Source organism: Anas platyrhynchos, chromosome 23 (assembly GCF_047663525.1).
Source record: "Anas platyrhynchos isolate ZD024472 breed Pekin duck chromosome 23, IASCAAS_PekinDuck_T2T, whole genome shotgun sequence".
NCBI lineage: Eukaryota > Metazoa > Chordata > Aves > Anseriformes > Anatidae > Anas > Anas platyrhynchos.
In genome coordinates this window covers 1,058,932-1,083,105 of record NC_092609.1, presented here as the reverse complement: position 1 = coordinate 1,083,105, position 24,174 = coordinate 1,058,932, and the positions used below count along the sequence as shown (strand labels likewise).

The 24,174-nt window shown below is 41.7% G+C and overlaps 1 protein-coding gene across 8 annotated transcripts in view; it reads left to right on the top strand.

The window, feature by feature from the left end:
• The window catches only part of KCNU1 (potassium calcium-activated channel subfamily U member 1), a 177,693-nt gene that overhangs the window by 31,204 nt on the left and 122,315 nt on the right, over window positions 1-24,174 (top strand). For all 8 annotated transcript variants that reach the window (XM_072027285.1, XM_072027287.1, XM_072027284.1 and 5 more), the window contains exons 20-24: window positions 10,407-10,506; window positions 12,825-13,049; window positions 13,507-13,684; window positions 18,867-18,944; window positions 22,681-22,820. In XM_072027285.1, the coding sequence (XP_071883386.1) occupies window positions 10,407-10,506; window positions 12,825-13,049; window positions 13,507-13,684; window positions 18,867-18,944; window positions 22,681-22,820 (721 nt within the window). The remainder of the gene's footprint in view (window positions 1-10,406; window positions 10,507-12,824; window positions 13,050-13,506; window positions 13,685-18,866; window positions 18,945-22,680; window positions 22,821-24,174) is intronic.

The following is a 24,174-nucleotide window of genomic DNA, read 5'->3' as shown; positions in this document are numbered from 1 at the left end:
AGCTGTCCCCAGCACATACATGGTATCAGGACAATAAAACGTTGCTCAGTGCAGCTGTCCTACAACCAATTAGGTCAGCTGTAAATATTGGGACTGCATGGTAAATACATACACACATACTAGCAGATTGTGCTGACTTGTTAAATATAAATGAAAACATAATTAGATTTATAATACAGCCCTCCCCCTCCTCATGCCCAATAACATAATTTACCAAAGAGGGGAGGGAGAGGGGAGAAGAACAAGCCCTCACAACCTGCTGAAATACCATTATTAACATGCGCATGAAAAGTCAATTATGCCAGAGGGAGGTATTTAAGTGAAGTGAGTTTCCATACTCTGGGATTACACCTTGGGGATTATACAGTTCTTACTTATTTATTTATTTTCCCCGAGATCTCTGCTGCTGCTTAGCAGTGAGGAACAAAATGTTGCTAAGAGATATTCTGAAATCCCCTAAAGAAATGGCCAAATGTGCAGATAAATAATTGTTCCCATCCCCATCAAGATTCTCCCTGATCACCATATCAAAAAGACACTATATTCTCTCCAGTCAGGGCAGGTATGTTTTCTGGTGTTTAGTTTTAAATGACACCAGGGACTGGTCTTCCAGTGCCTCCCTTGGGAGGGCATTTTACCATGCTGTTGTTATTAGTTGCAGTATTTATTATTTGTATTATAGCTATGCCTTGAGGCTCCTACTGGGACTAGAACCCTGTTAGGCTCGATACTGTATACACACGTGGTAAAAGGAGTTTTTGCCTTAAAGAGCAGCAAAGGGAAGTAGGAAAGGGTGAAATGAGGTATTGAAAGTCATAGAGGAAACCTCACAATGCAAAATACGGCTCCTTGGGGCTGACTCCTCATAACATTTGAGATCTCAAATCAATCCCGAATAATTTTTATTATTATTTAAACCAAAAATAGAATTGGATACAGTTGCCCATTTTCAGATTAAGCTGAGGTTTTCCACCTGGGGTGTTCTGCTCATAGAAAAGCTAACACTGACCTTTTCTATCCAAATTAGCACTGTTCGGACAGTGGCCAAGGGGAGCTCCAGGTTCAAATCTCTGCTCTGTTTGATTTAGGATGGCAAACTGTAATCTAATCCAGGGAAGACAGGCACTTTAACACAAGTCTAGTTTTCTGGGATGTCTGGACATACAATGGGGATCATTTCCACTGCATGCCACAGGCAATGCTTTCAGAATGACTTGGGTACTCACCATCTTGTCCTGTTATGGACTCCCTTGAAAATATCTGTGTTGGAATATTTAGCCAGTGAAATACTTAATTTCTGTATAAAAATAAATAAATTTTAAAAAAAATGGAATCTGGCATCCAAGTTTAAAACAAGGTTTGCATATAGGCTAATCAATGAGGAAGTTAATCAAACCATGATTCAGGGAAATGTGATGAAGTATAGTGGGAAAGAATTGCACGTGGCCTGTTCTAAGACTCAAAGCACATTTCGTTCAGGTCTTGCCAATATTTGTGGTATTCTAGGCTTTGTACTGCACACACTAGGCTCGTGCATTTTTTTTAATTGAAAATAAGATCTTGATGTCCCAGGAAAGAACTTAATTAGTGCCAATAAAAGTCACAAACCAGTATTCTCCCTCCCCCCCCAAAAAAAAATAAAAATCAACCAAACACAAAATACCGAAGAACTGTGAAGCTCGGCCAGAACTGAATTCATAAAGACCTGTTAGGATTCTTCAAGCACTTCTGAGGCCCTGCATCGATACACTTGCTTTACTAGTCGTGGTTTTCCACACATTCTTGCCTAAGGCACGACAAATTTAATGGTGTATGTTTTGCTGAATTGTTGATTCTTGTTTTTCATTTCTGCTAAGTTTCTAGTGAGGCATAAGAGAATGTTTGTGAGCAAGGGTCTGCATGCACACAACTCTGCAATGGCTTCTTCCCTTTTCTCCTGGTATAGAGTCACTTCAGACAAGCACAGGATTAATAAAAACTAAATTAGATTAAAGGGGAAACCAGGTTAAAGACCAAGTTTTAGTTCCCTTTTAATTGTAATTTATCTAGTGCCTGGATAATTGCTAATAAATACGTGCTGAGTTGCCAAGCCTATGTTAGGGCTTGTCAGTCTTTAATAAATTTTAAAGACTTAAGATCCTACTCTGATGCTACCCATCGCTTCCCAATCCAAAGGTAGGGCAAAACAAAGCAGCAATGCTGAGCACTCCAGCCCAGCTAATCTGGCAGAATGCATCACAATCTTTATAAATGTGTGAGAAGGGCTGTGCAAGAGCTCCCAAAAAGGTCATTGGTATTTTTGGAGCGATAAATCACGGAGGGAAAGATTTGCATTTTGGCTGTATAAAATCCAGGGCTGGATTAGAGAGAGAATAGTTTGCAGTAATATTTCTCTCCTGACTTGTTTTATTAGCTTCCTTTAAACATGTTACATTATTGCTTATAGAATTTCATTTACTTGGATTGGCAGCTTGATAAATATGTCTATTGGCGATGATTTGGATTGCTCTGGGCATTAATATTATTAAAACCTGTCACAAGGAAATGTCTGAAAGATGACTTACTGTAAAGATTACAGCATGAAATAAATCATACAATGGTATTTGTTACCGTTTATGGCCTCTTGGAGCCGAGTCAATCCCTTTTTATGTTGCATTATTTTTCAAGTTTTTATAGCCTTACATTATATATCGCTGTCAGAAATGAACAGATGGGGTGTCAAACACGAGCCTTCTGAATAATTCCCACCCTCGGGTTATTTGTATGAAGGACAAGTGTAAAACTGTGTTCTCAAGAAAAAGGAGATAGATAGAGGTGGAGAAAGTGTTGTTACAGTGAGCGAGATCCCTTTTGTCAGCAGGCACATTGTGCTTTTGATCACTACCTGGTATTTACTCTGCAGGGTGGGGGCTCTGTGGAAAATTTAGCAGTCTGTTGGCATAGCAAAAAACCTCACATGTTAGACAAGTTTCACATTCCTTTGGATTTACTTTTATTGCTAGAACGGGAAAGATGTGGAGGGGGTGTTTCAGTGATAGCCAAACCTCAGAGGGTTTATAGAAACATGGAAAAATATGGATGCCTCGAACACTTCAGGGGTGGAATACTAAAACGAGTCCTTCCTGAGCTACGCAGATGGCACTGCTGTAGTTTGGGAGGCAAGAGGAAGAAGATGGACAGATACTTTGGGCACCAGAAGTTTGTGAACTGGTGTCAAGCAGGGAGCTCCTCCAGGAAAAAATAAAGAATATTTTCCATTCCATTTTTTATTCTTCTGGGAAATCCCATGTTTTTGTTGTGTGTTTTCGAGGAGTCCTTGTGAAAGTCAGGGTGACAGGCTGGATGGAGTGATAGTTTGATAAGCTGAGAAATACACCTGCAATTTGTCAGGGTTAGAAAATTCAGGTAGGAGACATCATCCACGTCTACTTTCCCCCAAGGTTTCACTCTTCAAATCTCCAACCCCCAGAATCTTGCACAGGTACACAGAATATAAATCAGCATTATTTTTTTAAGCATTACTCTCCTTGGTCCAAATGAATCTTTAAGCACCCTAATAAATTGTTCTGTCAATGCAGACTGGCTGAATCTTGCTCATGGAACAATGAGGGCTTTCTCATCTTCACTGAAACTTGCAACTTGAGAATCAGTGCGATGGATCAGATATTTTAGCGTCGGCTTGACACAGAAAACTTAGCTTCCATGGTGTTCAAAATCTGCCCAGACTTGTTTTGTACAGGCTTGTTGTCTCTTTGTGTGAAAACTAAGTCTGTTTGCTGGCATTGAAGGATAGGTTCCATGTTTTTTAACAAAAGTCTTAATAAGCAAAATCATACTCCATTTTGGCTTTAAGCCACCAGAGGTGTTGTGACCAATTTGAATAGCAGTCTTTCCTCAGTGATTTACTTCTTGATTCAATTTCAGCTTAATTTTATATATAGGCCCCTAGTTGTTGTTGGTTTTTTTTTGCCTTTTTTTTAATTGTTTGCTTTTTTTTTTTTTTTCTTTTCCTTCTGGAGAATAAATTGTTCAGAATACTAGACAAGGGCAAGGACTGAGACCTTTTCTTATACATAGAATTTTTCTTCAGTTCGTATTCATGCTCACTGCATTTGGCATCTAAATTCTCTGTGATTTTAGACAGGCACCATTTTTTTTATGAATTTAACCAGCTAATCAAAAGATCATTGCAGCTTCTTTCTGAAGCTCTCTTCCCTTCTGTGTGTAGGCCTCTCTCGTTTCTCTCAGGCTTACCATTACAGACCAGAAAGCCTTATCCTTTGCACCTCTACCTTTCTATGTATTCCTCAGCTTTTTTCTAACTTCATATCAAAAGTGCCATGGTGTGATACTTCATATCACCCCTTCTCTCTTCCCCAGGCCCTTGTCCCACATCTGTAATCAAGCTTGCATGAGAATTTTAGGGACTCACATTCACCATGCAAAGTACAATTGTACAGCATTGTGGTAACTGGAGTTGCACCCACCTGTATGTACTAATCCGATTCCACGTTATACAATCGTATAATCACTTAAAGAATTTGCATGACTGATAGTGTGTGTTCTGAGTGCATAAGGAGAAGTTTCATAATTAGCTTTCCCTGTGAACTTGTGCAAACCAGTCTATTTATAATTTGGTCAGCTCCTGATTTTTAATGAGGGTGCTGAGAGTGACTGAAGCCTCTGGCAGCATGCATTTCATATTTTAATTACCCACAGTAATTCTGACAATTACACCGATGTCATAAATCACATCATAATGACCCATAAGAAAAAAGCATACTTAATGATTGAATGGGGATTTGATTTAAATAGGTATGTGATGGCTTAACAAGGAGCCAAAAGCTCCATGGAGATAGAAGTCTTCCAAATCTTCTTGTTAAGCTGTGGCTCCAGCAGGTGAAGAAACTTGGTGCAAAGTTTCTTTCAGAGGCCAAGTACTGGTTTTCTCAGCACAGGATTGCATTTCATGGGATGAAATCTATTCCTGTGTGCCTAACCAGAAATGAACTTCTACATGATTTGTGTCTTGGTGGCTAATTGGCCATTCTTGTCTCTGACTCCAGAAGAACTTGGATGTTGCTTATCTTTGGCAATGCCAATACAGCTTGTGCTTTTCTATTCTGGCAGATAGCTTTTATTACTGTGTCCATGGTTTAATGAAGTGTAAGCTCTTCTATCTATTGTTAGGTGCATAACACTTCTGTTACCACTAACCACAGCTGAGGAGGGCACTTGGGAAGTGATGGGCAACATCATGCTGCTGCCATGTAATTTTCTCCTTTGGTTACTTCCTGAGTGGTGTCACCATGAGCCACAAACCTGAAATGACAAGGCAAAACTAGGTTTGCAGGTAAGTCCTGGGAGGAACAGAGTGTGCACAAATTTACCAGTTCAGCCAAAATCAAGGCTGTGTTATCCAGCGTAGTCTATTATTCAGCTGGGAGCTGGCTCTCTGGTTTTGGCCCTTAGTGAATATCACTCCTATTATCTAAGATCTTGACTAAGCCAAGTTCTGCTCTTTAGATTATTTTGCTATTAATAATGTCACAATAAGTGGGTGGAAGTAGCTAATGGCTCTAAGCCACAAATGATCCCAAATGTTCCCAGTCTCTACTCTCCTGTAAACCTTGACAGATTGGGAGTGCTTAGTAAAATATTGTAACACTCAACACGCATTTACAAGGCAGCGATCTGTCCCATGACGGCTTCCAGATGTGTAGTGTGTGCAATTTCATAATTCAAGAACAGATTCTATTGCCCTCTGCAGATCCCCCATCAGGCTGTTCATAAATGCTGCTCATAATTAAATTAACCCACTAACTAGCCATGCAAATTTTGATAAGCAGTGACCAAAAAAATAAAAAGAGGAAACTGTTGAGATGCTCTCAAAAAATGACAAGGTTGTCTTCAGAGATTATTTATCATTATGAGAGGATTTGTTTTTTCCCTTCCTGTTTGCCAAATTCCACTTTGTCCCTTCATACATGACAACTGTTTTAAGGCTTTAATCTAATAATTAGGAGCTGAATTTTGCCACCCTTACTCAAGCTGTCTGCTGTCTTACTCTCTGAACAGCCTTTCTGGAATCAAAGCAAGCCACTATTCTGTGTGTGGGTAGCAGGATGGGGATTTAGTTTTTAAAATCCAACTCATGCCCAGCCCAAGTAGCAGTGAAAGAACAAAAATATGCACACGCACACTCACTCTCAAGCCGAGGAGAAGAAGCTGCATTTTATCTAGCCCTCCTCTGACCTCGGAAGGGAAGAGGGGGACTTCAGCAAAGATTTCACAAGGGATGCTAGAAATAATGGGCTGTTGTTTTTTGTCAGAAACAATGGCTCACAGCTCTGACACGTGAGATCTGCCTGTAGTAGTATCCAGGTTCCCCACAATAACTGTGCTATATTAATTTGAAAAAGAGCTGGAGTTATTACACCTGGTTTATATCTAGGGCTGAACAATATGTCCTTATACAGTAAAGTGTTAGCTGAGGGAGGTGATTTGGGTGGAGGCTGAGTGCGGAAATGGAGGCCAGATAACAAAAGTAGAAGATATATATATATTTCTATGTCATTCTGAGGATTCTTTGGTGAAGTAGGCCCACTAGTTCATGTAGATAACTGTTCGGGCAGTCCAGGCCAGTTATCCTTATGCATTCTGAGTTTCTCTGGCATTGCCAGCTCCTCAGACTTTGCCACATGGATGTCAGGAGTTCTTCTTATATTTGAGAATCTTGGCTCCAAGAAGTGGAGGTATAAAGCTGTACCTATTAGACAAGGACTCAGCTTTTGTGTTTTTGTGTTGTACAAATCCTAGGGTTGTTTCCATACTGTTTTCTCAGTTCAACTTAGTTTTGCTTTTGCTGTTCACGTTTACAACTCTAAACCTAAGGGGGAAAACTGTAAGTATTGCTTCAATATAAATGATAACTACTGAGTATTTTTACTTTAGTGTATTCTATACAACCGCAGTGACTTCACTGGGATTACACGTGCTTTGCTTAGGGGCGGATATGGTTCAGTGGATGTAATTAAAAAAAAAATTAACTGCTCGTTTTTAAGATTGGCTTTACTTGTTGCCCGATACATTTGTTAATTATTGGGTGGAATACTCTAAATTGCATCATTTTGCAATGACGCATAATGCCTCTGTGTCCATTAATTAATTAAGCTTCATAGTTCCTTGTGAGGTAGGGAAAATACTTTGAAGCGTTGTGATTCGAGTGATATAATCCACGATGATGAATAAGCCAAGCCCAGATACGCGCCATGTTCTCATAGTGCAGGCCTGGGAGTGAGCAAGGGGCTTTGCAGCAGCCTCCACAGGCACAGGCAATTTTCATTGTATGTGTGTGAAACTCCGCTCCTCCCTAAAGGAGAAGGTTAACATATGTGCAGATCTGGGAACGATTCAAGAAACAATAAGAGGATTCCCAAATGGGATGTGAAGCGAACAGCCCACATGCCAAGTGTTAAATCATCCCCGTGGCTGCAGCACAGAGACAGGGGAATGTCAGGGCTGTTGTGCTGGTGGGCTGGGGCCTTTCCAAACGCAGCTGCTGGAGCAACCTGCCTGCTCCACGCAGGTACACGGGGGTGTCTGCTCTCTCTGCAGACTTCTTGCAGATTTCTCGTGTGCAGGATGCTGAGGTCCAGTGGTGCAACTCTTCCAGGCCTTGCTTGTCCTGAGGTGCTTGGTGAGAAGGCAACAAAGCTTTAGGGCTTTGCAAAGACCTTGTAAGGAACTTAAAGAGAGCTTGTCAGCAGGAAGTTGTTGGCAGCTAACAATTAGATAAAAGGACTTCCACTCCCTGCCTTCTAATACTATAGACAACTGTTCATCACTTATGTTAGTCCTCAAATGAAGTCTGAAACATCTTGGATGTGTCTGACCATCTTTTAGTCTAGCTGTGAGCTACATTATTTATTTTGATTCATGGAAACATGAGTGACTGGTTTATATTAGGTCATGGCTGTGGGAGAGGCAAAAAGGAAATGTTTTGCCATGCTGTCGTTGCCTCAGTTTGGCTGCTACACTGGACTGAACTGCTGTTTTGGGTGATATATAAGCTTGTGGACTGAGGTTAAATTTCTCTCTGAGTTTAATGATGGGTCACTGTTCAGTACACCTGCAGATTGGGCACAGACTGATTACACCAGTGGCTCATGCACCTGGCACTGGAACAGTGCTTTCAAATGTTCAGCCACTGGGACCGCGTCTTTAGAAAAGCCCAAAGTACCCAATTCTTTTTCCAAAGTCAGCTCTACTTGTATGGTCTCTGATAACATGGTCCTGTGCTCTTTTGATTCTCTTTTCAGTGCAAAGTAAGTGATAAGAGCTTTAAATGAGAATGTGATGGGAGGAGGGGGGAGAAGTAACACAAACACGGCAATGCACAGCATCATGTGAAGGCAACTGCTTTCTTTCTAGACTCATGGGGAGCAAACATGGATAACTGCACACACAGCACAGTCAATTTGTGACCCAGATAACCTGCTAATAGCTGTAGTAAGTAACTGTAGCTCAGCCAGAGACTATTTCTGTCTCTCTGCATGGTACTACACCGTATCAGTTCTAGTGTCCCCGTCCTCAAGCTCCTCAGAGTCCAGTGCAGAATGATTTACGAGTTGCTCAGGGAAATCAGATTTCTGTAAGGATCATGTAATTTGCAGAGTTTGTGGCAGAAGAAACCCTAAACTAAAGAATGGTTTGGTAAATCAGAATGTGCTTGGCTTTGGCAGGGTGGATGCTGTTATGATAAAGTGGGTTTCCTGCTGTCTTTTCCCTCTCCCTCCCGCTTTACGGATCCATCAGGTGTTTCCTCCAAGGCGTATATATTTCCCATAATATTAGAATGAAAAGATGTCATTTCTGACAGGTTGTGTACATAGATGATGTCTTTATTATGATAGCGATATATACACTGATTGATTGGTAAATTTGAGGCAAGTAAAGAAAGCTTGTGAGAAGATAGTCTCCAAGTTGTCAAAATACTATTTAATCACTGGCCTAAATATTCATTATCTGAGGAGGAGACCTGTGGCTAATGGATGTAATTCCTGCAGTTAGCACAGGGCTGCACAGATACACGGCAGAGGCTGAAAGAGGTGTTGCTCCCACCTTTTCCCCCAGGCTAAGCTGTCAGTGCCTGTTGCTCTTGCATCTTCTTGGGCAGTAGTGCGTACAGCCCTGCTTCTACCTCCGTGGTCCCTTTCTTGCCTGAAGAAAAGATTTTTCAGCACCTTCCTCCATCTGGCGTAGCTTGCATCTCGCTTTGCATTATCTGCCACTTGTCCACATTAAAGGTGGCGCTTGGGCTGGATCTGCTGTTCAGGTAAGGAGTCCTAAAAACCTAGTACCAGTGTCAGCTGGGCCGTGCAGGGCATGGCTGGATCTGCCTTGCAAGCCCCGTGATGAATGACACCTTCCCCTGGCAAAATCCCTCCCCCTCTCCTCTGTTAATCTCACCTCACCCGATACTGCACAGACAAGATAAGTATGAGCTGGACAAGAAAAAACAATGTCAGGACCAAATACTTGTCTGGTCATACAGCTTCGCTAAGGCTGTTGTGTTCAGCACACATTGTAATCCTGGTTGGCAAGTCTCTTCTATTGCTGCTATTTCAGTTACAGAGTGATTAAATAAGCTTTGTTCCTAAGACAACTGTTCAGGGCTGCTTCTACCTACAGTAAAGCTGGAGAGATGGTGCTGAGCAAATGGTTTATCCAACAGATTCCAGGTCTTTTCCATGAGCAGACACCAGTTCTCTCATAACTCTTTGTTGCTCAACGTGAGTTTCCCCAACAATTCTTGATCTGCAGCGGTCCTTTGGAACAGCTTGATATCTGAGAAGCGTCTGATTGAATGGCTTTTGTTTCACGTGGCCTTGGTGCTGCTTCTGGACTAGCACAATGCTCACAAACAAAGCTATGTATCTGAAATTTGCCTCTAAGAATATCCTGCAATATGGGCCTAATTTACGTTGTTTAAGACAAGGGAAAAATTCCTCCTGACTTCTTCTTGCTCTTAATCAAGACCATGCTTATATAAATATTGCTTCAGTGAATGTCCCTACTGAAGAACTTATTTAAGATTATCTTAGGGACCAAGCTCAAACAGCCATAAACATCACAACCCATACAATAATTCAATTAAATCCTTTACAGTACATTATTCCATATGTTTGTCCCACTTAACTGACATTGACAAAGGAATTTCCCCACTGTATAACCCCTGTGACTCATACATCGTAATTTTTCCTTGCCACTAAGGGAGCTGAAAGCTATGATGTAAATAAAGAGGGCATCTCGGCAGCAGCTGGAGGTGTTATCTCGACTTGGATAAGCTGTAGCTGCTACTGCTGAGAAGTTGTTCTGTAGCTAAGTTGCTTTCTCTGTTGCAGGGTTTTGGATGTCCAAGGAAAGGAGAACAGCAGAGTCATCTTAGACCCAACAGGAAGGTTCCACTGGTGTGATGCTGTTCCGCTGCAGGAGGCTCTTCTGGTAGGTGTGGGGTGATTGCCTTCAGCGTTTTCATGTGTCTTCCTCCTCGTCCTCCTCGGAATAAACCTGGGCTTCAAGGCCTGGGTGGAGGGCACAGCTCTCTAGTTTACTGTTTATTTAGCTGCATTCCCTTGGCTGACCCTGCCCTGTAGGAGAGAGGCAGAGCCCATTGCCCCCTTTCTCAGGAGTGAGTTGCAGATAAAAGATCTTGACTAGGGTCACGTAAAGACTCTGTCAGAGTGATGGGAGCTGAAGGCTTATTCCATGGACATACTTACTACAATTTAGGTGGTAACCTGGGAACAGAGAAGGATCTCCAAGGTAACAAGGGATCAGTAATGCCTTCCGTGTTCATCTGAAGCAGGGTGGGCATCCTGTCTCAGGAGAGGATCTAAGCAGATGTACAAGGAAAGCTCTGATTGACACCTATCTTTTTCTTATATTTTGCGTGTTGTGTTTCCGTACCCTTGTGTCCCTAACACTATTGATCTGGATATCTTTAAGGCTGGTTTATTTATTTCATGTGTCTAATCTGTAAAAGAACAAATCCTATCTAGAAATGGCAGGTTGTGCTCAGAGCTGCCAGAGAGCTGAGAGTAGGCAACCAAATCTTGCAATGAGGTGATCAAAGATTTCATCAAAAATACAGAATGTTCAAGCTGTTCTGCCAGCTGGGAGACTTGTAGCAGGCTGGAATTCATGCTGCTTGAAATGCTGCAGCTTCCTTCCAAGCAAATAAAAGGACCCTATTGCCCAGCAACCTCCAAAATAGGATTAGTCATTACAAATGGGCAAATATCCCAATAGTCCTGGAAACTCGGCACTGAGAATTGAAGGGTAATGTTTTGAAAAGATCTTACAGGCGGGCTTACATGAGGAAAAGGCTTACAATTGCTAGTGTGGCCTAATTCCCCATGTGCCACTCTTGTATTGTACTTTTTGTGTTGTATTTTTGTGCAGCTTAGCTAGACTATGCAAGAGGCTCTCTGTGAAGTTTAAGAACGTCCACAAGGAAAATAAGTGCATGGTAGCTATTCCACCTCATGCTCGCGCGGTGTCTTCCTTTGCATTCGCATTTCTGGCACAGGCAAGCCCTTAAAGGCTTGGGAGGCTAAGGTGCATTTTTGGGAATGAGTTGGGTGCTTGACAAAGTCTCAGATGATGCTCTGGGTTTTGAAAAGCTATATTAGATGCCCATGCAGAACACAGGGCATCTAAACACACACGAAAATGTGATTCCTGGTGATTTTTACTTAAGGTATATATTCTTAAGTGATTTAAATGTTTTGGGGGGAATTTTAACCTTCATTTTAATAATGCATAGACGTTTGAGAATTAATATGTGTTATTTTTCTTAACCTCATCAATAAAGTAATAAATGACAGATGTAGTCAGCTTCTTGGTCCCAGGTTGGAAGGAAGGCCCAAGTCCTTCCCAGTGTCTTCAGATTTGCTAACCTGTTCCTCCTGCTCACTCGCTATACAGACTGCTCCCGTTGATCTTGTAATTGCATATTTCCTCAGCAGAGTTCAGCAGTAATAGTTTTTCCAATTGTTCCTATAGAATAAGCTATAAAATAGATTGTGTTTTTAATTGTTTAGCTTCATTCAGAAGACTAATCATTGGACTTCAGGCATGTTACATTAAATACAGCTAAAGGTTTCATTATTCAATTTAAACTAATCTAATTAGTTAGAGACAATCATTTAATTTGGTTATGATTCTAATCTCTCATCAGGAAACTTCTCCCTGACAAAGACCCTTGTTTCTGTTTGGGGAAAAAAAAAAAAAAAAAAAAAAACAGCCAAGGAATGAACATCGCACAGATATACTCATACTCATCCCACAGTTTCTGGCTGGTTAATGTGGACATTAATGCTGTGCCTCTGACAAGCCTGGTTTGGGGACTTGCCCATACCACCTACCAGCCCTAAGATGCCAGCCATGCTAAGCAGTGCTCACTCCCCAGTACTGCATTTTTCCAGGCTAATTAGTTCATTTGAAAAATGTGAACAATTAGCCCGGAGGGGAGGGAGGGAAGACCAGGACAAAATAGTTATTAAGCTCCTAGCATGAAGCTACTGTTGTCGCTTTGTTCTATAGTTTTGTTGCTTTATGCCAATATAAATTATTTTTTTCACTTCTGTAGGATACACTTGGAATCCAACTACTTCAGGGGAAATACTTTGGTTTATATACAGTCACATTCTACCCATAGATGTTACATAGCTAAGAAATGGTTTAAGTCTCTGTAGCTGAAGAAACAAATCTAAAATCAAATTATTAGCTGTTTTACCAGAATTCTGTTTTAAATTTAGAGTTGCAACGACCAAGCAGCACTGAACCTGCAGGATCACATTTTGGTCTGCGTCTTTGGTGATGCAAACTCACCACTGATTGGGCTGCAGGACTTCGTGATGCCCTTAAGAGCTAGTAACTTCACTTACCATGAGCTGAAAGATATTGTTTTTCTTGGGTCTTTGGAATATCTGCAAAGAGAATGGAAATTTATTCAGAATTTCCCAAAACTGTGGTTATTCTTGGTAAGAATTTTTTGCATTTTGTCTCTTCCTCTTCCTTCTTTTCTCTAGCTCTCCTGCACACTTCTGAATACATTTTAGAAGTTTTTGATAATAGATAGCACAATTCAGATTCAAAAAGTACCAAAATTGGCTCAGGCTCTAGACTCCAGTTTGAGTCCAAGATATTGTAGGAAAACTTTCCCTTCTTAAATACTTATTTTCTTCTGAGGGAGTCTCAGACTTCTCTGGTTACCTGCAGAGGCACTGAGAAGGTAATGGGAAATTGTCCAATGAATTGCAAATCTAGACCCGTGAGTTTCATTGTCTGACCAAAGCTGCTCATATTTGGAGGTGCTTCCAAAATGCTATTTGCCAGTTGGGTTCAAAAGAGATTTTTTGCTCGTCTTTCACCTTTACTGATCTGTAACGATCAGTTTCCTCAGATTTCTCCTTATCAGTGTTTGTTTGGTTTTATCAGGGCAGTGCTCTCTGCTGTGCAGATCTGAGGGCAGTTAATGTCCGGGATTGCTCTGCTTGTGCCATTCTGTCTTCCAATACCACTGCTTCAAGCAATCCTTCCCTGGTGGACACGGAAAGCATCCTAGCCACTCTGAACATCCGATCCATGCAGGATAAGCCCAGCTCAGCCTCACTAGGTAAGTGTGTTTCCCTTTGCCTGCAAGCATGCTGATGTGACAAGAAAGAGGACTAAAGGAGGAGGAATGAAGGGGTCACTTCTCACTAGTCTGAGCCATAGCCTGTCTCTTCTGAATATAAACATGCCAATTAAAATGGCCAGAAGTCCATTTTAGCCTTGCTGGTTGGACAGCCTAGTCCAACTTCTGTAGCTACAGATTTGCAAAGGAATGGTAATCCAAAATTGCTCCTGGAAATATGCCAGTTCCTCCTGAAAATTCTGAGTGAAGCTTCAAGGTTTCCAGTAAAGAGACGGTGGTTAGAAGCTAAATGGTAACCAGAGCTGGTAACTTCTGTATTTACTCACAAAAGCATGTGTGAGTGGAGGCCCAATCCACGCTTCAAAAGGAGAAAAATAATACCTCTCCCTTGAGGCTTGAGAAGGTGGGCTCTCTGTTCCCACGCAAACAGAGCTCATAGCACAAAACTGCAATGGAAGCAAAAACAACTTCAGCCCAGTCGAATATTTATTGTGTCTCTTCCTTCCTTAATTTGGCAAAAGAGCTAAGATTTGTCCTCCTCTTGAGAATGTGGAAGTATTAATTAACTGAAGACAGGCTGAGAAATGGATGGTTCTCTTAAGTGTTTCCCCTATACTTTATTATCATTCTAGGCTTTTAAAACACCGACTGTGCCAAAGAAAAGATTAGAGTGAGGCAGAGACATTTTTTTTTTAAATAATAACTAGACAAAATAATACCAGCATACAGTGTATACTATCAGAACAGAAGAAAAATGATTTATAAGGGATATTTGAGTAAGAGGTAATTGTGACTTGAATAGATTACTTTTAACTAATGTATTTATCGCTACCTAGATATAAAGATATATGGAACTCTTTATTGATTGTATATAGAGAGGAAGTAAATAATATGTACTTATATATATATAATTTATGTTTCTCTGGAGTGACAGATACAGATACTGTACCTACTGCATCTTTATACCTATATATGGAAAAGAGAGACACTCCGGGCAAAAAGGGTATTTCATCCTATCAATCACTGTCCTACTACCCTCCAGCATTTTTTTGCTTAATGACTCATAATCATAGTACATGGTGTGCAGAGCTCTGAACTACAATGCGTGTGTATGTTTCACAGAGATGTGAGCATCTGTTCTTCAAAGCCTTCCCAAGCTGCCTTGCAGAGTTCATGCTTATTTCTCTTTGAGGTGGTAGCTTTTGGCTCGCTTTGTTTCCTTCTAGCAGAAGACCACAGGGACTTAACACTGACATAGGTGTGACGAGTTGAATAAGCGGAGGCATGGCTGGGTAGACAATTTACGAGGCATATCACCGTCAGAACCACCACTGACTGCATACTTAGAGTTCTTTTTTTATTACTATTATTTTTTAAACCACAAGCATGTGTTTTTCCCTCACTTCCCTTGGGTAGATGGGCATGTGGTGAGTTGCATCAGAAAAGTGGATCTTGTGGATTTAAATCTGTTCGGCATCCTTGCTATCATGAGAGAGAGGAGAAACTTTTCTTTAGTGATACTGAAAAAACAATCAAGTTCTGTAGTGACACAGTCCCTGAGAAAGGCTATCTAAAGGAGTTTTTCTCGTGCAGAAAGAGGCTAGCAGTGAGAACAGTTAGAGCAGAGACAAGCAGACACAATTATTTGTGTATTACAGCTAACACTGATGCAGCACATCAGAACCAGTCCAAATATAAAACACCTTTCAGGAGTGAGCAGAAGTCAGGGCTGCTTGGTCCACTGTCCTGGGTAAAGAAGGGCCTAGGCTTCAGAACAGGCATGGAAGTCAGTGCTTCTGGGTTTCCTTCTGGTTTTGAGAAGGGTCAGGATCAATTAAGAGACATGTTTTCAAAGCTTCTTCTATTATATGTATTATCTATACTCTAATATTTACCTCTGAGACTTATTTAAAGCCAGATGAATTCAAGCTCACAATGTAGTAATATACAGAGCAAATTATTCTTGTTATTACACGTTACTGTGATCAGTTATTTCTGAAAGATGGATTCAAATTAGAGGGGTTAGATTCTGTTACCATTTTTACTGGAATAGCATTGTCTTCCTCTAGCTGAGAAAATACTGTATTTCTAAACCCACTCTGGTTTATCCATTTTAGGTCTTTCACTTTGCATATTTATGAGGTACCTATTGCCTAGCTCAGATGCTAGTGAGTTGTTGCTCCATAAACTGACTACAGTTCCAGTCTAATACATCTTTGGCTACTCAGTTAAGATCATTCCTCAGATTTACAGTGTTTTCTGCAGCCAGAAAAGCAGTATTCACTTACAGGATATCATCATCAATAAAAAAAGATATATTTACAAAATAAAGCTAAGACACAAGTTTCACTTCTTTCTCCAGCCAGCCACTAAATCTGTCAGTGATTCAGCCTCTGTAAAAATTAGCTCCCTCTCCTTGTATGTTCATTAGGTATGTTGTTTAAAAAAAAAAAAAAACAGCCAATTTTCTTCTTTGCTGCTGTAATTATAGGCCTGCAATCTTAGGTTAGGATTCTCATAGCAGGAGCTCCTGCTGATTCAACTGCAAGATTAAGGCTGTGTCTTGTGCTCTTACAGGGCTTTGCCTCTGAAAGCCTCCAGGCACATTACAAATGTGTGCTCCTATAAGACAGTAAATTACCGGTTGGTTGTTGCCACCTAGTTTTGGATCAAGGTGCCCAGAATGGAAAAAGAGTGCACGTCCCCACTTTCACTGTTCCAGTCCCTCCCTCCCTACTTCCCCCCATTATTATTTTGTAGGAATTCATCTCAGAGAAGACAGAACTTTTACTGATGAAATCAATGGGATTCAGCAAATGGGAGTTCATGGGAGTCGGCAAATGAGGAGAGTTTCTGGAAAAAGAGAGGCTCAGATTCAAACAGGGAAAGGATGGCTTTGATCAGAATTTAATCTTTCTCACTCCTCCTCCCCACAATGGAGTAGGGCCACCAGTGGGTTTTAAGTTATGTAAATATTAGCAATGTAGCCGGGCTGTGCAGGTGCTGATCTAAAGTTGGTGTTAGTTCACCTCTTGCAGTGCTTAATTACAGCAAATTTTTCCAGTGAAATCTGCATTTTCCACCAGTTCTGTACATGTGGAGTGGGTGCTTTCAGCTGCAGAGTTACAAAATCAGCAGGTTTAGGAAAATCCTGTCTTATTTGTAGGAGAAACATCTAGGAGGAGTTGTGCAGTAAAGGAAACGAGCAGCAGAAACGAATGCATATAGGAACACCCAAAAAGTACGGCAGTACTGTGGTTTAAAAAGAAAAGACAAAAGCTGGTGTATCTCATATAGTAGTTGTCATTGCTGCTGGGACTACAGGTGGATATCCAGCTACCTTCCCCATCCAAATCCATTCTCATCTCCAGTTTTGGTGCTGTAGAAAAAGCTACAGCGTTTTGCTTCCTAACCATAGTGAACAACGTGCATTTCTACGTATTTGGATGGAAGGCCCTGAGTTCCCTTAACAGCTCAGGTGCTTTGGTAAGCATTACAGCAAACACGGTCTTACTTCAGAGATTGTAACAAGGCACAAATCAATTGTACTTCCCGTGGTTTTAGATTTCAGTGTGAGCCTTTCACACCAACCCACCCAGGCCCGTTCTGTGCTTTACCTGCCTGATGGGGTAGAGAATTAGACAGCTCTTAGAGAACCAGACCCACACAGAGGTAAACATTCCTTACACTCGCAAGAATGAGCGCTTACTAGGGTCAGCGCTGATGCCAAGGACTTCTAGTCTTTCCCATGGAAAATTTTAGGTTTTCCAGTAATGCTGTAATTATCACCCTGTCATGTCACAAAGCAAACAGGTTGGCAAACCTAGGTACCGAACTAAATAATCTGTGGCATAATCTAAACATGTAATGGTAATTAAATCTGACAACTTAATAAGCTACTGAAATTCAAATGTACAGTAGTAATCTACAATTAAGTAATCTTTTGTAATAGCACCCTGCCAGTTTGTAAGATTTCAGGTGGAGCGCTGTGTACTGTTTCATAGCAAAAATATTGACATAAGGGAAAGGTATCCAGGCAATGATCAGACACACATTCAAATCGACTGGTACAGTACATGGAAAGGTACAATAAAGGCAATGATTCATTTCAGGCATTCAGCTGCACTGTGTTCAGAGATGCCTTGCTCTACTTGGGCTTTTTCTGCTGTTTGGAGGGGTTGTGATGCCTGACATCCCTAATGAGGTTTTTGTCAGTCCATCACCTAACCTCAGGGATAGCTGATTAGAACAATGGTCTGCCTCGGACCCTGTAGGGGCCTCCATCTCCATGATTCACTTGCAGCTCAGAGGGGAGAAGGAGCCATTGCATAGTATCTGGATGTTGCAAAGTTCCATTTCTAGCAAAATCCTCGGTGGAGTTTAGATTTCATCATTTTGAGTGCACAGTAAGTAGTGTTCCTAATACTCAGTTACCCAGATGCTGCGCTGGGTAGCAAAGGAAAAACTCAGACATAACACAAAGGGAGAAGAGATTAGATATAATCAAAACAGAAAAGGCAGATTTTGGATTGGGCTTGATTCTACTAACTCAGCGAGTTGGCAAGAACCAGGAAGGAATAAGGACACACTTCTAGGAACTTCTGGATTGCTATTTTGTATTTTTTTTTTTTCTTTTTCTTTTTGTGATGGGTTTTCAGAATTCACGGTGTATACTTTTGCCTTGACTCCTACAGCATGTGTCCCATGCAGTTTTGCAGAGCCCTCATGAGGGGGAAGGATAAAACACGACGCTGTTCCTCAAAACCCCTCTGTGTGCAAATTGGCTTACTGGGGGCTTTGGGCCAAACAACTCTGTAACCAGCACTGCTGCACCACAGAGGGTAATTATATTTCAGTTGCAATGTCAATAAGCAGCTCTCAGGAGAGTTTTTCTATTTTTTTTATTTTTTTTTGTCATTCTTTGAAGCCATGAGAGAATAAAGTAAGCCTTGGAAAAGCAAACCAAGGCAAGAAACTTTCTAAATATAGGAAATGCTTTGGGATTTTTGCATGACAATAACATTATTTTTAGGCATAGGAAAAAGATTTCCTGCATTTGTCAGTCTGAACCATTGTGTGTTAGTAGTTTTTTTTTCCCCTCCTCTTTTCTGCTTCTACCAACATTCCTCTCTCCTCATGTTGTTATTGACTGTTTCTACAGATGCTGTTTTCAGAGGAAGAGCATTGGGGAATCAATCAGAGCCATGTTATAAAAGGATCCCCATCACTACAGAGCTGAGTAAGTTATTCTTTAAGAACAAATTTCACAGAAGCAATATGTGTGCTGCATTATTTATTTACCCCAGGCCCTTTTTAGAATTCAGAGGCAGAAAGCGACAAGCACTACATGTCCAAGGAACATTAAAAGGTTTGACTTAGATGTTAATTCACTGGCTTTGAAGGAGTCAGGATGGTTTATCAGGAGAATAAATAAAACAAAGTGTTACGAAGGTCTCAGTGTGTAGCAAAACTCTGAAGCATCCATTTAGGATAAAGATAAGGTCCTTTTTTTTTCTTCTTTTTTTTTTCTTTTTTTTTCTTTTTTTTTTTTTCTGTTGGACTGGATCTCAGGAGATCTGATTTCTAGTCACGTGTCTCCCATTACCCCACCTTTTGTAACAGACTTCACTCAGGTAAATAAATCAGAATTGTATTTTCCTGGTTTCCCCTTATTTTCAGTAAAGAAATAGAAACCACCAAAGGCAGCTCTGCTCAGAGGATATCTAACTTGCCCTTTGGCTCTGCCTCCCTCTCTCTGATGATTTTAAAAAACAGAGGAAGGCTGCATGGCCAGTTTTCATCTCACAACAAAATGAGGTGAACCAAAGCCTAATTCTCTGTTTCACCCCTGCCCTTTCTGAAGCACTGGTGATGGTTCCTTCCTCTTCTCTGGATCGTGGCGGGAGCTGCTGCAGGCTTCCTAACTTGTAAAAGTGGCCGTGAAAGCACAGAGCCTTTTCCAAGCAGTCTGCACTACAAAGCTTTGTACAACAGCTGCACAGAGTCCAGTACTTGCATGGACCTGTGTGCATGCCAGGACAGCCAGAGGGTGCAGGTGTTTTACTCTAGGCCCCAGACACTTCTGCCCTTATTCCACAAGGCTCAGCCTCTCTAGCCTGTATTCATAACTGAAGCAACCCGTGGAGCTCTTTCATTACTACTCTTGGCTGTTTTTCATCTTTGTCTTCGTCTCCTGATAGCTACACACTAGGTCCATTAATTAGGAACATGTGCACTGATTAACTGATTACTAGTAACATAGCAGTCAGTGTCACAGCAGAGCGGTGTGGCTGGGCTGCCAGTCCCCAGTGACATGGATGTTTAGCTCCATTTAGAGTGCCGACACAAGAATGTAGTCGCCAAATTAGCATAGCATGTTGCTAGGCTTCATGGCTGGCCTCTGATCCATTTACTCAGGCTTTTTTTTTTTTTTTCTTTCCTTTTCGATGCAATGCTGGTAAACATTATATGGGCTCAACACTTCTGGGAGGGGCCCTTGCTTTGCAGTCCTCCCCAGCTGAGCCAGGGCTAGTGAGTAGCATCAGCATCTAGCAAGTGCTAGCAATACTTCATTTCAAAGAAGCTCTGGTGTACCACTTAGTCCCAATGTGCACCTGGAGAGCTCATGGGTCAATATGGACAAAGCTGTTAGGTCCTGCATGATCCTTAGACTAAAACTCTGAAGAACTAGTGCAAAACAAACAGCAAAAGATAATGATAAGATACTGATGCCTTATCCAGAGTCACTTCAGAACTGCTGAATTTCCCAGAATGATATTTGGATATTCTCTTGCACTGTGGTTTAAACTTTTATTTGTGTTGTGTCCAAAAGTCTCAGAAATGTTTTGAGCTGGCTACTGAGGCCCAGCTCCTCTGAGAAGATATTGTGCAGTCAAGCTAACGTCTTCAGACAGGCATTGCACCAGTGTGATTTCCCTCCAGGATGTGGTGTGTCAGTGGAGGGGAAAACATCTGCAATCTGTTGACATAACTTGGATTTTAGTCATGTCAGATCTTTGACAAAATAATGAATCGAGCCCAGTCCCTTAGCACATGGATGCCTGCTCCATTTGTAGCCTTCAACAGCATAGAAATATGTTCAGAGTTCCAGGGATGGGCTAGGAAGGAAAATAACCCCAACAACTTAAAACCTGGAAGCTCAAAACAACTAAACAAAAGCAGCTGGAGCTTTCTTGTGATTGTGAATAAGCTTCCTGTAAATCCCTCTGGTAGACCTTGATCTAGACAAATGCTCACTTTTGTACCTATCTCTAGAAACAAGCTGCGAGGAATAATCCTCATGTGCCTGAAGCTGCAAGGGCTTTGCACGTTCCAAGCCATGGCCCATTTCCAGCTCGTAGCACACCGGGTGCGGACCAAAAGCCACCTGCATCACTTGGTGTGTCTGACACACTGACACAGCAATGCCACACGCACTGCTGCTGCTGTGGCTGTTCAAAACCTACCACAAGAGAAGCTAACACCCTTTGGTTGAAATCTTGACACCACTGAAGTCGAGAGGAGTTTTGCAATTAATCTTGATGGGCAGGAAGCGACGTATTCAGGAAGCTGAACAGAGCCAGCCCCTCTTTTAAAGGGGGCTGGATTATTTTTTTCCTTGAGGAGCAGGAGAGTTGTGTGTTGTCATCATGCTTGCACACACTGCTGCTTCTCCTTGCCCAAGAGTGAGGTGCACAGGAAAATAAGAAATGCTAAACCAGCCACTTTGCATCAGGCTGATGCAAGGCCAATTAAATGGCAAGCTGCACATGCGGGTTTCTGCAGGATCAAGTCCACCAAGTTGAGCACATTTCAATATGTTGAGTAGCTTCTGAATTTGTGAGCTGGTCATCGGGATTACAGGCATGTTGTAAATAGTCTTTCCTCTGGAACAGTGGATTCTAGAAACCCTTCTCATAAAGGGCCGGAGCTATGGGGGAGAAATAGCAAAATCATCTACAGAGAAATAAGACTTTTGCCAATATGTAAAAGAGAAATAAAATAGTGTGGAGAAATAAAAAGGGTCCCTTATTATGGCTGAGACCATGCTTTTCATACCCAGACTCTACAAGCTAGTCAGGGGAGTCACACTGATTAATATCAGATGCAGGGCCAACTCCTAAAGGCCAGGGAGGGTGAAATATCTGTATTGAGAATACATGGCTGAAGGATGACAGCGACACTGCGAGACAACAGGAGGCATTAATAGTATTGTGATTCTGGCTAGCTTTAGTCATCTTTAAAAATGATACACTCAAATGCCTCCTGGCCCAAGGGGACATAATAGAAATCAATCATTACTTACACAGAGTTACTTGCTCTATTTTTTAATGGTAAGACGTGGGTTCTTGATCTCAATTCCTTTCAGTCCTCCTGTCTGTCTCTAGCTGTGCTGCTGTCATTTATCAGCGCTCTTACCGGCAGCGCAGGAGTGCCAGGACATACCTAGCACGGTGAGTCGCACGGCAGGGGCCTTCTGCCAGGCTGTACTTAGGCAATTCTCTCAGTATAGAAAGCAAGTTAAAGAGGAATCACTTTCTGAGTAGGGGGAATTCTGCAAGACTGTCTCAGACAGCGAGAATAAGGTTGACAAACTAGCGAAGATCCCTGTAACAGTAGGACAGCTGTGAAAGGAACTCTAACCCCCAGTTAAACCAACAGAAATAGTAATTCTGTTAGTTCAGGAAAACGAGCAGAAGAAATTAGATTATTCCTTTCTTTTTCAAAGCAGGTAAATCAAGTTTGGTCTGCTATCTTAAAACACTCACTTGAAAAATCAGTCTTAGGCTTGTGTCTTTTGTCTCCCATTGCACAACCAGTCAGCAGCACTGACTATTTGTTCCTCTTGCCTTTTCTAATGCAGTGTGCTGTGGCTAGTGCTGGACATGGAACAGCAAGCTGCTAACTTTTCTGATTCTAGATGGCTTCCCTCTGTTGCTAAGATGTCTTCTGTTTCTTCTTTGCTTATCCAACAGAGTCTTCACCAAATGCCCAGTTCATTAATCAGGCTCCCAGCGGCAATTCTGAAATTCCAGAGCAAGATCAGCTTTCCACCACTGCTGCCCCTGCGGGAGCTATCTTCTCAGATAGCTTCTTGAATTCTCTTTTGTCTATGGTAAGTAGATGTATCACAAACTGTCATGTTTAGTGGCATCAGAGTGTTAACAAAGTGATTATCAGCCAGGGTAAACCCACTTAATCCAGCCTTAACAATGGTCAAGGCTGTGTGTGTCAGAAAGGCACGGAAAACCTTGCAGAGACTGGTGAGGTGATTAGTTACTCTGTGCCCTGAGAATTATATGTGTCTGTTCCTGTTCAAGCGACTTGCTAATCGTGGGATGTTCCAACCCCCTTCCCTGGGCTGGAAGGGACCAGCTAGTTCCAACCCCCTGCTATGGGACTAATCAGTGAGCTTCTTTGATTTCTTGGGCTGGTAGGCTCTACAGACCAAAAGGCAGCTCCAGAAGACGTATCTCAATGCATGCTCTGAGCAGCAGCAGCACTCCCTGGTTTTGATATACACGTAGAATTATTTGGAGAAACTTTTAGAGTGTTTTCATAACTCTTCATTACTTCCTCCTGCTACAAAAGGTATTTGCAGCCAGCCTGATTTATTTACTTTTTGATTGATAACATGAGGTTACAATCAGTCCCTCTAAGGGACATGCAGTCACTGAAGCCAAAACTGCTTTCAGCACGAGCTGGCCTCATGGTGGAGACTCCAGCATTGATGCTAATGGCTGAGAAGATTATGGGGACTCTGAATTCTTACCTGTTCATGCAGAGTGGATTTTTACAAGCCCGGCTGGAGGTGCTTTGGTGAGCTAGAGAATAGGCAGCTTTCACTACCATGACTTTATTGTAGCAGCATGGGCATAAACAGAACATTTAATTCTTCTCATCTGTCCATCTGGGACCTAGGTAGAAATGCACACTTAAGTTCAGATGGAAAATCTATTGAACTCGATGGGAATCTTTCAGTGGCTGTTTTCTGAAAAGGTATAAAACAAATAAAAGGTACAAAACATATGTGGACTGCCACCGATCCACAAGAACAAATCAGATTTTAAAAGAAGTGCTTGTTTTGATTCTCTGTAAGTTCCTAGCAGTGTCCTTTTAAAAACATTTGCACCATGAGGATTAGGTACATTGCACCAAAAATGCAAGAACAGAGGGAAGGTGGCGATCCCACCCTGGTGACATAATCGTCTTAAGTTGCTGTCAAACCTGAGTGATATTGTTTGTGGTGACACACCTGTGGGTGACACTTAGGTATAGTTAAGCCAGGATTTTGGCAGCAAACAGCAGTTCAGTTCATAAGCTGGCATTTCTAAAAGTGACTTCTCCTTTTTTTCTGAAAGCTCCTTTCTTCCTCTTTACCCTGATTCTCCCCATGCTGCAGTCAAGTTCCACATGCCTTGCTCTCAGCTCATGTCCAAGGGGATAGTGCTTGGGTGGCAGTTTTGCAG